Source organism: Pteropus alecto, unplaced genomic scaffold, assembly GCF_000325575.1.
Source record: "Pteropus alecto unplaced genomic scaffold, ASM32557v1 scaffold385, whole genome shotgun sequence".
Taxonomy (NCBI): domain Eukaryota; kingdom Metazoa; phylum Chordata; class Mammalia; order Chiroptera; family Pteropodidae; genus Pteropus; species Pteropus alecto.
The window spans coordinates 944814-961742 of record NW_006436543.1 but is presented as its reverse complement, the minus strand read 5'-3'; the positions used below and the strand labels follow the sequence as shown (position 1 = coordinate 961742).

The 16929-nt window shown below is 33.5% G+C and overlaps 1 protein-coding gene across 1 annotated transcript in view; it reads right to left on the bottom strand.

Annotated features, from left to right (window-relative positions):
- DDX10 (DEAD-box helicase 10) overlaps positions 1 to 16929 on the bottom strand; it is a 230211-nt gene that overhangs the window by 79450 nt on the left and 133832 nt on the right. The window contains exons 14-15 of the mRNA XM_006913434.3: positions 12736 to 12857; positions 9682 to 9841 (exon numbers count right to left, since the gene is read on the bottom strand). Of these exons, the coding sequence (XP_006913496.1) occupies positions 9682 to 9841; positions 12736 to 12857 (282 nt within the window). The remainder of the gene's footprint in view (positions 1 to 9681; positions 9842 to 12735; positions 12858 to 16929) is intronic.

Sequence of the window (16929 nt, the reverse complement as noted above, 5' to 3'; positions counted from 1 at the left end):
CAACAAAATGATCCAGCTAAAGTTGAAAATAATTGTTTTAAATAAAAACTTCCTTTCCTCTTAAAAAATAGTGTTACATAATTAAAAAGCTATTCTCAATCCAAAGTTCATAGCTAACAATTTATATATATTTTTAAATTTTAATAAACTATTAGGTCAATGTAAAAAGTGAATAAACAGCAAATAATTTTCTTTTTATGAAACTGCATCCATGATTCACTATTACATTAAATATCAAGTAACATGAGAATTAACAAGCTTTATAAATCTGGGTACTGGCCTATCATTACCATTATGCTTTATACATACATGGCTTTTCCCGGATTCAAAAATCAATTCTAATACATACTCTGAAGAGAGACCTGAGGTTGCTCTGTTGTTTACAGCTTTCAGGACAGGTGATTACTACTATCTATCTTATCTGTTTATAGACTCCTTTATAACATAAATGTTGAAAGTCTCAAAGAAGGTTAAATATTAATTAATGCAAAGAGGAAGAGAATCCACAGAGTTTAGAGATTCACTTTCTATAGCTTCAGACTGCATAGCAGGAAAGCTAAATTCCAAATGAAACTAAGAAAAATTCAAATTCGAATGGCAACTGTGAACATGTCACACCCATAAATAATGCATAACATTAAAATTATTCTTTTCTGTGACTATTATTCTTTCTCTAGCCCAGTTTTGGAGAAAACGAGTATTATTTCAACTTCCAAATAAAACATACAACTAAAAATGCAGATAAAACTTAAATAATGTGCAATTATACAGAGAAATATTCTAAAGATTATTCAGAAGTTCCAAGACCAAGGTCAAAGGAAAAGGAAAGATGAAGAAACGAAAACTCAGAACTTGACTTGTTCATGTCAAAGAGCTTCGTAAGTGACAGAGACCAATCTCAAATTGGTCTAATGCTAAGTCTAATGCTTTGTTCCAATACATTCTAATAAAAACTAAAATGTAAGGTTTGGAGACTTTAACAGATGTCACTTAAATAGCAGAAGAAAATAAGATCTAGTATTATTTTAACAAGTAACCAATTAATGCAATAGTTATTATCACTATCTATCCCCGAATTGGTTCTCTAAAGAATTTGAGAGTTGTTCTGCCACGAAAGTAAAATAATCTCAATGTTTTCCTCAATTTGTGGGAGGAGAATAACGTTAATGGATGGCAGTTTATCGAAAGATTTGCACCCAAATTTTTCATAAAAGTTGGTACCAATTACTAATTTTCTACAAGCAGACTACTAAATAAAGTAGCAAAATAATATTAAAGAAAAGAATTTAAAACAAATGATCATTATTATGCTGCTTAAGAACTGGCTTTAGTTTATGGATTAAGTGTTTGTAATTTTATCTCTCTTCTCTCTAATACACACACAACTTAGTTCTATCTCCTACAAAAAGTTTTCATGATTTAGAAGGTAAAATTAAACAGAGCAATATTTTATGTTATTCTACAAAGATCACAGTGACTTTCAAGTGTTGTGCAGCTTAAACTAATTTTAAAACTAAAGCTATACAAAACATCAAATAACTAGAAAGTAATAAAATTGTACTTTTATAAAAATGTATCTTCCTTTGTCTCATTATTACTATTTTCTTACTAACAGTAATACCTCTAAATTATTAAGTATCAGCAGTGTGCTAAGCATTTTACATATATTTTTAAATCTGTGTAACAAAACTTTTGAGGTATTATTCTCATTTTACAGATGAAAAAAATTGAAGATCGAAGTGATTAAATAACGTGCCTGATGTCATACAGCCAGTAAATTATGGACCTAAGACTAAAACTGGGTCAAAGGAGCCAAAGTCCTCACTCCCTCATCTCTAGGATGCTTCCACACCCCTCTCTCCACCATTAGAAAGTTTATTTACCTTTGTAGATGCATACATAGTGTTTTATTGTTATCGATGTGTTTTAGATAAATGTTGTGTTTTTTTATTAGAAACAATGTTCTGCTACTAATTGGTCTTTTCATCCTGATAGCATATTTTTCCTGATAGCATTTGTGGACATTAATTATTTTTTGCCAGTCTTACCAGATAATTAACTATGTTTAACAGTCACACAAATTTTTGTTGTAATTATTCAGTAGCTGGCCTTCTCCCAACACATTAGAGAATCTGAAAATGGTACTTTAAAGTTACAAAAATAACCTCGGTATGTTCACATCAGAAAAACCACTTCTATACATGTAAACATAATCTTTATTTTCGGGCTTTTCATCTAGCCAATTTAATCACTGCAGAAAAAAAATATATTGACAATTTTCCACTACTACTGAACTCCAGTATTAATTCATTATAGTCAATGAAGGGCATTTTAAATTTCAGATTCCAACTAGCTATCAGAATTCAAATGTGCATGCAAATGGGATAATTCTTTCCTTTTAAGATTTCTTCCACAAGTTTCAGATAGATAAAAGATATCCAAAACCTTGAAAATATGAAATGAAAATGACTACGACATGAAACTGAAGAGCAATAAAAAATACATACTTTTAATACTGGGTGAAACAAAAGGAAAACTAGAAAACTTTTCATTCTTATCTTAAAAACTTATGTTAACACTATCTGAAAAGAGGCAAGAGTAAACACTGGTCTTTAAACAGAGGAAAAGAACAGGAAACAGAATTATAGTAATCCAAAATTTTGGAAATGGATATAAGGAAGAAAGTACAATTTTTTTAAGGCAGGAAAGAATTCTTTGTCAAAAAATATAGATGTTATAAATGACAAGACATAAAAATAAAAGGTTGGAGTACAATGACTTGAGGGGGAAAATATAATTGAATTTTATTAGATTCAGTAAGTGAGGTTTCCCCCATACTTACCTTAATTTTATGTGGTTCAAATGGTTTAAATCCTTTATTTTATAATTTCGTTTTTGAGGATAGATTAGTACCAAAAGATATTTTTTGCCACACAAAATGAAGGCAACATTTTACCTTTAGTTCTGCCATGCTACAAAGATTAAGTATAAGAACGGCATGAAATTCAATAATAAAAATCAAATTCACCTGGACAGGAGAACAGAAAAATCCCATTTCAAGGTACAAAAAAACTCCCTTTATAGCTACTGTTATACTTCCTTTGGTTTTTCACATACTACATACAGGTCCTTAGCTTCCAGAAAAGAAAGTGCCATGAAATACAAATTTCATCAGCAGTCAGGACTATGTATTTAAGCCATTTTCATTCTATGGTGATCTTGCAAATTTGTAGAAGTGAAAATACAATTCATATTTCGGGAGGTAGAAGAAGCATTGAATGAGTCTCAGGCAACTGCGTCAGCCTGGTAAGGAACTGAGTTCCCAGCTGTCACAAAGAGAAAGAGGAAACATCTCTCCTTATTTCTGTATTACAGGAATCTCTTTTTCAGGGAAGAAACCTGGCTCAACAGAAGTGAGTACAAGAAGGATTACAAGATTTTTGGCCCTGAAGATACCCTTTGCCTTCCAAGAACAAAACCCTCATCATCCTAAATCCCTCCCAGGAATTTAGAACACAACAAGGTTATCTGATCTGTTATAGAGTGTCATTTGAACAACATAAACATTGGTCTTCAATATACAAATCTGTTAAGTACAAACAAGGATATGAAGACAAGGAGAAAATTTTACTTAAAAACACTGACTGACTAACCAATTCCTTCAAGTATCTGCTGAGCTACTAGGCACCAGGCCCCATGGCAGGCTCTGGGTATATAGGAACAGGTCTTTGTAGTCTGTGACCTAATCTTTCAGAACCCTTTAATTCCTTTAGTACCAAACTCCACTGCTACTCCTTAACCCCAGTCTCCGGCTATTAACCGCCAATCTAACAACCACCACACCTCTCAAAACACCATATGGAGTTAAAAGAAAATCCCACAAAACAAAAAACTTAATATAGATAATAAACAGCTCAAAGACTTGCCACACACTGATAAGATCTATGCAATTTTGAGTATGTCTCATTTTAGAAACTGGATATGAAGGAGGGCTCAAGTACTAAAATGAACTGAGTATCGCAAGATGCTATAAACTCATGAGATTAAGAACAGAAACGTCCCAGGCGGACATCTCCAAATTATAGGCAAAGGTTCTGTAGTAATAAGCTGGCTCCTTTTTTATAATTAACCCGGTTGTGATGATGACAGGAACAACTGAAAGCGGAAGGAGGAAGGGTTTATAGAGGAAGAGGATCAGTTTTCCTCCTCTGTAAATAAGATTTAGTTCATGAAGTCCACTTTAGAATTAAGTACCAGATGCTTTTAGTCCCTGCCCTCATGATAACATTTCTGACATTAGTAAAATTTCATAAAGCTTATGAGCCAGACCAGTCTCTGACAATGCCTTAGACTCTTAAAGGGCCACAGCTACTTAAAAATGGATTCTGGTACTAGTAACTATATATCTATGTAATGAACATTGAGAGAAAGGTAATACTAATTTGGGGGCCTAAACTAGAAACTATTAACCACTTCACTTTTTTATTCCTAAATTTGAGACCAATGACTTTGCTCTGGAAACACAAACAATTTCCATTATTTGTCAGTCCTTCAAAATACTCCACTCCTGTTATCACCCTCCACCTTTTAATTCATTGCTTCAGAGTCACCCTGTTGTAAAAGAATACCCAATGGTTTGAGATTGGCAGGAACACAAATGAATAGAATAGTTAATGAATACAACAAAGTCTGTAGAGTAACAAAGACTGTGGCAAAAGTCCCAGAGCTACTACTTATAAGCTGTGGGGGCCTTGGGAAAATTACTTGACCCTTCTAAGCCTTAGTTTTATTTATCATCTGTAAAATGAGACTAGCTCACTTATCTCAGAAGTTAATTTTTAGCACATGAGAATATATCTAAAGCACTTAGGACAGGGCACAAGTAACTAACTACTACTTGTTACTAATTCTCTTATTACTATTCCTAAGATGCCTAATTACTGCTTCCTTCCTTCATAACTAGCATACAAATTTATGTTTAGATATCCGGATTCCATGCAAACTCAATTCTGTCAACACAAAACAGATTTTCTAAAAAGTCCCTTTAATTCATTCCTAACTTTCTAATGTTCATGCTAGTAGTAAGTGGAACCTAGAGCAATGATGTCATCTTTTCGAGCAGTCCAGAGCCACATTTTGACTTGGTTATGTTACCTAACACCCACTTCAAAATGGATAAAGCGCTCAAAGCAAATTTTAAGGGAATGAAAGAAAATGTCATAATGAATTGCCTCTTCCCACTCTCAGCTGTTATAGGAGATATTATCACCCTAAATGCAAGTAATCTTTCAGGCCTAAGAATGATGACACATACCATGGAGCAGATTTTCGCTCCATTAAATTAAAATCCTTTCAATAATGTGATGCATGGCCCATCTTTCACAGTTCTGATTGAATCATTGGAAAACAGACTGTTTCCATGCTAAAGTAGTGCTTTTGCATTTATAATATACTAATGGCTTTATATGCAAAAATTATAGCTTGTGCTAAAATTTCACTTCCAATGAATGGTTTCAAGAGGTTCAGTAGAGAAAATAGTAGCAGGCCTACTTAAGTAGTGACTTATGAATATGCCAGGGGAAGCTAAAGATTGAAATGGTTTCAGAAGAAAATGATGCTTAATGGCTACAATGAAGCCTTGTGAAGAGAAATAAAACTGCTGACTAAGTAACCCAAAGCAGGGTGAGTAGCTATGAGTTCCAACAAGCAAACAGCTAAAATTCTACTCCCTGTGATGCTATAAACTACACTTTTTTTTTTTTTTTTTTTTTTTTTTTCATAAATTTCCAACAAGCAAACAGCTAAAATTCTACTCCCTGTGATGCTATAAACTACACTTTTTTTTTTTTTTTTTTTTGCCATAAATTCTTATTGCTTGGTTTCTAAGTTAAAATTCTTATTGTTCGGTTTCTAAATCTTTAGGAGAAAGATAGCTACTTGAGTCACAGTACAAATTACAGAGCTTTCAGAATTTGGTAGATGAAAATATGAGTCAAGGACAAGTGGGGAAAAAAAGAACAGCCCAGTCCTACATTAGAAAGATTGCGTATTTAAAACTAAGGTGCAAGGCTGTTCATTTTAAACGACAGGAGGAAACTACTTTCAAACAGAATCACTAAAGACTAAATCCACTTATATATTAAAGACCTTATCCTTTTAAACTAAAAATATAAACATAAAATATTTTGAACATGCTGAAAGAATACTCCTAAATTTATGAAAACTTCTAAAATTGACACATTTAAAAATATGTAATATATGTCAAATATAGAATTATGTAGGGAGTTTTCTTTTCACATGTAAATTTCTTTCAGGTATGTTCCTCATTTATAATTTTGTGTCAAAAGTTTTTTCACCTTTTTCTATCTTCATGAAGTAAACCTTATTCCTAGACCCTCACGTTAGTATTTCAAATATTCTTTAGGGACATACAGTTTTTCTCCATATACTTTAATAGAAATAACAAAATTATGAGTGATAGCTTCACAGGAAACATAATTACATTTGCCCAAAGTAAAACCTTATGCTAGAAGAACTAAAAATTGTCATTATAGTAGGTAATATACTCAATTAGAAAAAAAAATACAATTTCAAAACCAATAATGCGTTTGGGTAGAGCAATTAGAATAAAATAATTCATGCAGGATTAATAATGTATTTAGTTTTTAAAGTAAAATTTTAGTAATCATTGGAAAATAAATGAACAAGATGAAAGCCCTATCATTAAGCAAGGAACCCGATTTGTAAGCAGGGAAAAATTACACATTAAAATTCCATTTTTCAAACAGGAAAGTGTAATTTTATTCTCATGTCTTACCAACACACACAGAGCCAGTTGATCTCTCTGATTTAACTCCCCATTCCCATTCTCTCATTTTTCAGAATAGGAAAGTGCAGTCCAAACTGCCGACTAATAGTCTCAGGTTGAACTAGGTAATGCCATATTCAAGATCCAAATGCAAGTATCCCACCGTGCAGTATGACGCTCTTTCCGTCAAACATTACGCCAAACATTAAAACTTGCCATTTAAGAAAAATATGTCTTCTAGGCACAAATCAGGTCCATGGCAGCCCGGTGTATCACTGATTTGAGCACTGGTATTGTGTCTTATGTATGCCATTGTTATAAACATGCCCATTCCAATGTGAAATTTTCTCTAATACACAAATACTTATATGTGGCTAAATAATAATTTTACTGATAAAAATACCAAGATACTACTCATATATGGAACAAGCAGCATTTACATTAAAGTTGTGTAGACAGATTATTTTAGTTATTTCCTTGTGCTTTTTTCAGGCCACATATTTTCAACCTCCAATATTGAAGGAATGTCATCTTGTGAAAATAATCCTTATTTTATATAAAATAGCAACTCTTAACTTGTTTTTAAAAGGACCTAATATCTATTTTAGTTACAGGGGTACTGACTTCAAAAACAGCAGTACGTAAAATTCTTGTAGTTCCTCTCACACCTACTTCAGTTCAAAATTGCTGTTCGACTGTGCAGCAAGAAAACCACAGCAAACTAATTATTTAAAAGATCAAAAATAAGTGGAAATAGAAACATGTAAAACAATTTATATATAATATACTACCTTTCATGTAACAAAGGAAGAAAATAAGAATATGTATTTCTCTTCATTTGTATTTACATAAAGACACTGTTAGGATAAATTAATAATAAAAATATTTACCTATAGAGTGGAGATATAAATAAGAATAAGAGGTATGGGCAGAAGCAAGACTCAATGTTAACATTTTTACGATCTTGATTTTGGGACAATGTGAATCTCTTATTCATTTCAAAAATTTAAATGTAAAAAATCAGAGGTACAAAATATTCAGTGACAGAATATCCATAGTTAAGTATGATTTAATTATAATCTTCTTGAGGACAGAGGAACCCGTGTACTTTAAGCATTCTATCTTCATAACCTAGGGCAGAGCCTAGCACACATTGTGTGTAATAAATGTAGGATTAGTCATTTTGAAATTGTTTCTAAAGGATGCAGAAATAATATTCCACAACCTAGATACAGTAGTAACTTCCACACATGGGAAGAAAAGGGTTGAAAGGGAAGACAAAAAAGAGAGGGGAAACATTTTTTATGTAAAGTCTTCATATTTACTTTATTACTATCTACAATTAAAAATAAAGGACAAAATGTTCTTATGCTCAATCTTCCCCTGGATAAATGCTTGAAGTAGACTATAAGCTGAAACATGAGAAGCTACTGACACTCTTAATATTATTAAAAATTTTAGTTAACAAATTATTAATGCCAATTTTCCATTTAAAGTACCATACAGAAAGCAGCAATGCAGGAAATTCTTAGTTCTCTCAATAACAAATACCCAACAACTACAACCAGTATATTTCAGGTTCATTAGTCCTTCCTGTTTCTGGAATGTTTTTCTTACCATTCATTTCTATCCCTGAAGCTATCTTCAATATCTTTTTCCTATTCATCAAATGTTACTGTGAAGCCGCATCAAATCTTAAAGAAATAAGAACTGCTGCTCTATTAAAAAAAAGTTTGCTGGGCCATTAAATAGTTACAGGGTTAAATAGGAGTCAAAAACTACAAGAATCCTTCTCAGGATACAGTTAATAATGTCCTCATCCAAAGACCTAAAGGTTTCTTAATACGAAACTTAACGGTAGAGCAGTGATTCTTGGGTTTGATACTGCATCACCCTGAAATTATTCACTGTCTCAAGGGCATACTGCAGAAACTTCTTTAAAAGTGTAAATCTGTTTTAATTCATTAAATGACTCATTTATCTAGCAAAATGTTCACTTTTATGGGAATTAAGTAGTGTGAAAAGACACTGATATCATGAGTAATCAGAATGGAGTAACCCCTTTCAAGAATAACAGAAAACTGCCAAGTTTAAGGCCAACAGGGCACTTACTTGTATAGAAGCATTCCCTCTTACAAAGTTCCCTTTTTAAATTATATCACTCTGATAGCGTTGAAAATTTTTAAATATTTAAAATGTGTGTGTGTGTGTGTGTGTATGTGTGTGTGTGTGTGTGTGTGTGTAAAGTTTAATCTTATATCCATTACCAAGTAGTTGCTATAGAAAAAAATGTATTAAATTGAAGCTCAACACAACATTAATGCCACTCAAATGGGTGAATAGTGAAACAAACTGTGGTACATCCCCACCTTGGAATACTGCTCAGTAACAGAAAGAATGAAGTATTGATACAACAACTTGAATGAACAGACAGAATATCAGAATATCATGCTGAGTGAAAAAAGCTGATCCCAAAAGGCTACATACTACATAGTCTCATTTACGTAACATTCCTGAAATTAAAAATTATAAAAATGGAGCACAAGAGATCTCTCTGTATTACTTCTTATAACTATATGTGCAACTAAAATTATTTCAAAATTAAAACTTTAATTTAAAAAAATCACTAATATTATTTGGGTCACCTCACCAAAAGCAGATTTAGGTGACAATCTCAGAAACCAGTCAGTATACAAAGCCTTTACCAGCCAAAAGAAGAAAGAATTAGATAAAATGACAAAATAGCAACAAAAAAAGAAGTGTTAGAGACATTAAAGTAATATGGTTATTAATGAATATCTAATGAACATTTAGTTATGTTTAGGGACATATTATATTTCACTCAGTATTAATTCATGATGGAAAAGGCTTACCCGATGCTTTGCCTTAATTTTCTTCCTATATGCTTCCTTGTCAAATTTGTCCTCTTCTTGAAGCCTTTCCTTTGCTTTATCTAAGTTGATACCACCAGTGTCATCCTCTTCCTCAGTATCCTTCAAGACAGATTTCTGCATTTGTGGCCACTGCTGAATTTTTTTTTGGAAAAGGTTAAGTATGGGACAGGAGACAGCAAACATCAACAGAATACCATTTCCTTTTGTATAACAATTTTGAAATGCTGCGTATAGACACTTTGTGCCTTACTACCTACATTTCTTAAACTTTCTAACAAAGTTTATAATTAAAATGAGCAAGCCACAGAAAAGACTGTCCCAATTAGGGTAAATAATGCTGCTGTAACCCAGTGAGAGCAGTATTAAAGGAAAATTTCATTAAATAATTTGGAGAAGGTAGTTGCCTCAAAATCATTTTAAACACTGTTCTTAGTATGCCATATTTCACCAACGTGGGTCCACAACGACCTGCAGAGGGCCATAGCCAGGCTGACCACAGTGCCCCCACGCCAGCTGCCATGGCACCTTGTATGTACTTCCAACGCTTTCCTTACTATACTGGGTTGTTTTACTTTTCTGGTTTTCTTACTAGAATTAATCTCCTTGAGGGCAGTCATATGTCTTTTTATGTATTCTCAGAGCCCAACACAGTACATGGCACACATTAGGTGCTCAAAATTGATCGATGGATCATGTATCAACTATTATAACACATAAAGACTGAAATAACTAAGAGTAAAGGAGAGAATTTGAGTTTCACAGGTCTGCTCAGTTCTAAATGATTTTACGCATATAATTTATAGTTAGGAACAAGGTGACACAGAAGTCAGGGCACTGATCTTGGAGCCAGGAGACATGGCTTAATGCCCTGGCTTTCTCATCAGGCCACGGCATGATCCTGAATAAATTACTTAATCTCTGGCACCTGTGTCCTTGTCTGATAAATAAGGTTTGTTTGACTAAATAATCTTCTAGGCCTAACACAGTTAAATTCTATAGACAATTTAGACAAAATGATTCTTATTTTACCTAATAAGTGATTACCAGTAGGATTTAAGTAGCTGCCACTATTTTTGAAAGACTGCTACTTAACCGGCAGGCAAATGGAAGCTGTAGGCACACTTATCGCAGGTATTAATGTCTCCCCTCACTCTTGTCACCACCATAGTCATTCTTTAGGATGAGATCCCTACAGAGTCTCAACTTTGGCAATGATTGGGGGTCACAAATATACTACATAAGCAGCCATGCAAGCAGTCACTGACACTAATGAAGAAGCAGTGAGATCAGCTGTGACAGTAAGAATGCCATCCATTGCTCTGACTTGTCACCTCTTTTTCTATCAGAGGAAAAAATAAGTCCATCTCTCTGTGGGCTGAACAAATAGTAGCATTTCTTTGGGAGTTTTAGATCAGAAGTTTCAATGTGGCTCACAGTCACACAGAGTCCTATCAGCAATAAGCTTACACTGAAATATTTCATAGTTAAAGATTTACATTCACCTTGCAGGTAATTGGTATAACCTGTGCAGTTAAACTTAGTAGCACAGTAAGGAACCTCATTATCCTAACAGCATTAATCGTGTTTTACAGTAAGCATCTGATATAATACAACTATATTCTAGATTTAGACTGCTTCTCAGGTGCTAACCTCTTTTTAGTAATTTCATAAAGATTCATTAATTATCAATTACATAGGCTTCCTCTGCAACTACTAACAACATTAAACTGTACTTTATTTTGTAAGTTTTCATATGATTTATACACCATTTCACTCCATATTATTAGTGCAAATCTGGGCTTCTGAAGAAAAGCAGCCTTCTCCAAATCTAATGTGATACATTAGAGCTGGTATAAAAAGTTCTTTTATTTTGTTGGGGTATTAGACAATGGTTCATTCATGCAATAAACTTTCTCTAAGGGTTAACTGTATGTTAGGCACTGTTCTGAGTACTAAAGACAGAGTAGTGAGCAAAGTCAGGTCAACAAATGCCTTCCCTCATGTAGCCAGTCTCATTCTGTTGGAGTGGAAGAAATGTACAACAACCAAATATAGAATAAACTATATAGTAAGTGCTATGGGGAAAAAAGGACAGAGAAAAGGAAATGGGATTGTGGTAGGTGTGGAGTGCTGTGTGATGTATCAGGATGAACAGGGAAACACATAGGTTGGTGAGAATAAAACTGAGATATGATATTCAGTATGACCACTAACTACTAACCATTACTCTTTAGGTAAGTCACTTGATTTTCTAGATGTTCTTCCTCTTTGAAAACAAAGATAATATTAATATGTAATAGAGTGACCTTTCATTAGCTATCTGTGAGTGGTAACCCCTTCCCTACTCTATGGGTATATATTTACACTAAGACCAAAGTAATGGTGAGATGAAAACCAAGCACCTATGTGTCTGAGATTATTTTAAAACAGAGAATTCCTTCTCATAGCAGGCCAGTACGTAAGAAACATGCCAATACAGCATCTAAAATTGAGGAACTGCAAAGCAGAGACTTGAGTCCAGCAAAAGAAGCTATGGTAAGTAGTTGTGTTATTATTCTTGCGCCTTTTCCCATAGAACATGTCAATGAATACTGTGAGGGGAAAAAAAATTAATAATTAAAAGTGGAATTTAGGAAGTTCAAAATCAACTCTATTGTTATCATCAATAAGTATCTCAGTTTACTGACAATAAAACATTCTTGCCTATAGGTATATAGCTGATGAAATGTCTACAGTAACAGGAAATGCCTACTGTGCTTTAGAGAAACATTCTTTTTTTCTCATCAGTGAATGGGCAGTTAGCAGGAGAGTTAAACTCTTTATAAGACTTGGAATGTACAGTAAGTCCTCACTTAACACCATTGATACATTCTCTGTAACATCAAGTGAAACAACCTATAAAGAACCCAATTTTACCCTAGGCTAATTGATATAAACAAGAGTTAAGTTCCTACATCATCTCACTAACATTATAATGAAAGGACATTATTTGAGGACCTGCTATAACCCGGAAATGAAGCACTTAAGAATCTTACCTCCCCTTCATCAGTAAATGTTATCTTCTTATTCACTTTAAAATTTCTCTTCATTACTTTTTTTGCTTCTGCAACCTTGGTCACTTTTTTCTTGACACTGGATTTAGAAGCTTCTTTTTTCTATGTGAGAATATACAAAAAGAACAGATGATGAAGTAAATGGCTGCTTTACATTAACAATTTAACTCTGGTAATATATTTTCCAAAACTGAGTGCCTTTACTGCTCATTGGCTAATGAGAAGCACCAAAAATACTGTCTAGAAATGAAATTATTAGACTTATTAATTAAGCATGAATAAGACAAATGTTAGACATAAATAACCTTTGAAATCTATTCTATTACGAAAACTATGCTAATCTGATAATGATGAAGCGCCAGAAACTATATGGTAATGTGATAAATGGACATTTTATGTAAATAAAAGTATCTTCCAACTAAAAAATAGAGCACATTTTTAAAACAACTCTAATTTCCAAGTGCAAACAAACTTTTAGGCTAGAAAAACGTTTACTTCAAAAGCAACGACTAAAATAAATTGTTTACGACTCAAGATTCTTCTTCTCGTTATAGTAATTTACCAAATGAACACTGGAAAACATCCTGTGATAACTATGCTGCATGCAAAAGTGAGATGGAGTAAGAGTACTTTAACAGGGATACACTGGTAAGCACCTAGCAAATGTCAGAAAACCATTAGAGCAAGATATTAAAAATACAAAGCCACTGCTTACTTATGCTAAATGAGTGCTGAGTGAACCATCTGAGATAGGAAGATGCAGGTCATACCATAGCCTACTTTGATGCATAACAAGAATTAACACCTTTGGGAAGAATATGGATTATCTTCCTCAAATTCAAGCCAGTAGTACCAGTGGTGGTACTTAGTAAACTAATATAAGACAGACTCCATTAGATGAATAGACAGAGTGAGCAGAAGTCTTTGGCACAGTAGATAAGAAAATGGCTTTGAATTCAAGCTCTGCCACTTATGAGCTGTGAAAGAAGAGCAAGTTACTTAACCTTTGTGCTTTAGTTGTAAATTGAGGTTAACAGTACCTATCTCGTAGGGTTGCTAGGAAGAGGTTGGTAATAAATGTAAAATATACAAAATATAAGGGTTAGATAAACCTCAAATAACCACTATTACATATTGATTTCATGCTACCTAAAGAAACTGTGCCAACCGCACAGACTCTTCTTAATATACAAAATCCTAGACTTCGAGCTTTCTAGTTGATTGGTTTTTAAACTCTGTACCATAGGGAACCAGCCAAGGAAAAGTAAGAAAAGAGGGACTGATCTAAGAAACAAAAATTATCAGAAGCGTTGAGAAGATGTACATTAGTTACAACTGTTACATTATGGTAATAAATGTGCACAAAAAGAACAATTCATTTAATAAAGTAAATATTATTAACAATATAAATACAAAAATGCTTAAAAATAAAACACCATAAAATCAAAACAAACTTAGTAAAATAGGTTTGCGACAAGTTATTAATAAATATTTCTAGATAATGAAAATATTTATGAAAATCAGCTAGAGCATATGCAATAATGTTATGACTTAAGTACAAGAAAGTCTTGACACTGATGGTTCTGTTATGTGAGTATTACTAACACTGCTTTTGTATTTCTGGTTCTTACTATATGCAAACCATAGTATCAGACCACAAATCAATTAGTACTTAAGAATCTACAAGGATTCTAAATCCATAAAATGTTTACAAAAAGAATAATCTCCTCTGAGGTAACTCCTTTTTATTACATCAGACAGAGACATCAATATGCTACAATCACTATATCTGACAAGATTTCTAAAAAAGAGAGGTTTTGCATTTCTTCTTCCCATTGGACACCCTATCTCCTCCACGCCCCAGTGACTGCATGAATGTTACCATCTGGTGGCATAATGCCCTAAACTGGTGTGCCCATCCCGCACAAACCCCTCCCCAATACTGTGCTCTAAGATACATTACTATTATTCTCCCTCAGGTAATATTACAGTATTTCTTCATTTCCTTATCTCACTTTTGAGAGTAAATGAGTCAACTATGTGATGGTAAAACTCCTAAATTGAAAGGGAACAGGATGGCAGGAAGCTCATTACTGAAATAAGTTGCTATCTGTATGACACCATGTAAACCCAGGGCATTAATAAGAGCCCCTCCTCCACTTCCTCCCAATCATAACTTCTACAACTTTCTCTCCACAAACTTATCAAAGACCACCACCAACAGACCGCCAGGCTTGTCGACTTTGTTATTGACTCCTCTGGGATCTTCTGGTTTTTATGGTTAGGTCAGTTCTTAAGGATCTTGGGCTGGCTGATATTCTGTCATTATATCTCTATTAATGATACAGAGAATGCTGATCAAACTTAAGAGGCTCATTTTAATATAAAAATAACAAACAAAAGTTGTAATCACTTAAAAATAAAAATTCCTAGGAAAGTTTGCAAAAGGAGCAAACTATCTGAGGGTGATGGTGATGCTCTAAATCCTGACAAGAGTTTGAGTTACACGGGTGCACACATTTGTCAAAACTTATCTAGTGTTACATTTAAATTGGTGCATTTTGTTCTACATAAATTTCTACCTCAAAAAAGAATTCTATAAGCAAATATTGAACTTTAGTTAATGTCAGGCAAACTGAAGTATGTAAGAGAAAGTATATGATGTTGCCAACTTACTCTGAAATGTGCTAAATAAGAAAGGATGATGGATGAGTAGATGGAGAATTGCATGATAAAGGTAATATGGTAAAGGGTTAATTATAGAATATGAGTGGTGGCTATTTTGGTGTCCAAAAGTATATTTTTTTACTTTTCTGTATGTTTGAAATTTTTTGTAATAAAATATAAAACCCCAGTCCCAGGAATGAGAGAAATAACGGGAAGAAAAGATGCCAGAAACTGTCAGAACAGAACACAGGTCAGTCAGGAAAACAATCGTGCAGAGTGGAATCTTGGAGTAATGAGGGTCAACTGGAAGAGCTTTAGGAAAATCCATGAAACCACTGAAATTATGCAACAAAATTTGGGAGTATTTGCATCATTGCATATTTATGGTTTATAATGGTTTCTAAAAGGGATCTATGATCTCTCCCTCAAAAAAAAGTTAATTTTTTTTTGTTTGTTTGGGGGAAGCCACTGAAAGAATGAACAGAAATGCCGACATGGGTGAAAAAAAACCACATTTTTATTATATTTTTCCCACAGGCATGGCTTTGTTCTGATATTCTAGAGTTATTCTTCACTCAAATATGCACTGTCATCAAGACGCAAGATATCATAGTATATACTGGGGCCCCAGCAGTGAAAAAGACAGGAAGACCACCGACTCACTGAGCCTAACCCTATCAGTGGAAAAATAAAATTCAACCAGTGAAAAATATTATTCAATCACAAGTGTAGTAATGCACAGAAAAAAATACACAGTATGAATGAATCAATGTAATAGGGTGTGCCTTTAGAAGAAGTCAAAGAAAACTTCCTTTTGAGGGACAGATGTTTGAACTGATCAGAAAACAACCAAACACTGCTGCATACTGGCTCATCAGTGATAACAAGTACCTTCTGTATGTCCACTGATGGCGTATTTCACATATGGCTTAGTTCAATGTCATTCTTTTGAGTATTATTTCTAGCAGGTAATACACGTTCCTTTATTTTGTAAAGGATATTCAGTTTAAAAATTGCCATTCACATCCTCTTCACCCACCTCAGCTTACCTCCCAAGAAGCAAGCAAGCACTGTTACTAGCTTTTCCTGTATCCTTCCAGAGACTTCCTACCCATTCAAGAACACCAAATTACTAAAAGAGCTGTCCCTGCAATGAATAGCCTTGTTTATACACCTTCATATACATGTGCATATATATATCTAGGATACATTTCTATAATTGAAGTGCTCACAGTATGTGCATTTAAATTTCAAAAAATATTTCCAAGTAACCCTCCACAGAAGTTATACAAATTTATACTCCCACCAAAAATCTGAGAGTCACCAATTCTCCACATCTATTCAAACAAAATTAATTAGGCTTTATGTTTGCCAGTCGACTAGGTGAAAAAAATTTCATCTCAGGAAGTTTTAATTTGCATTTGTATTATTTTAAGCAGAGCAGAACATCTTTACAAAGGCATTTTTCCTGTGCACTATATACATTCTTTATCAGTATTTTTATTGA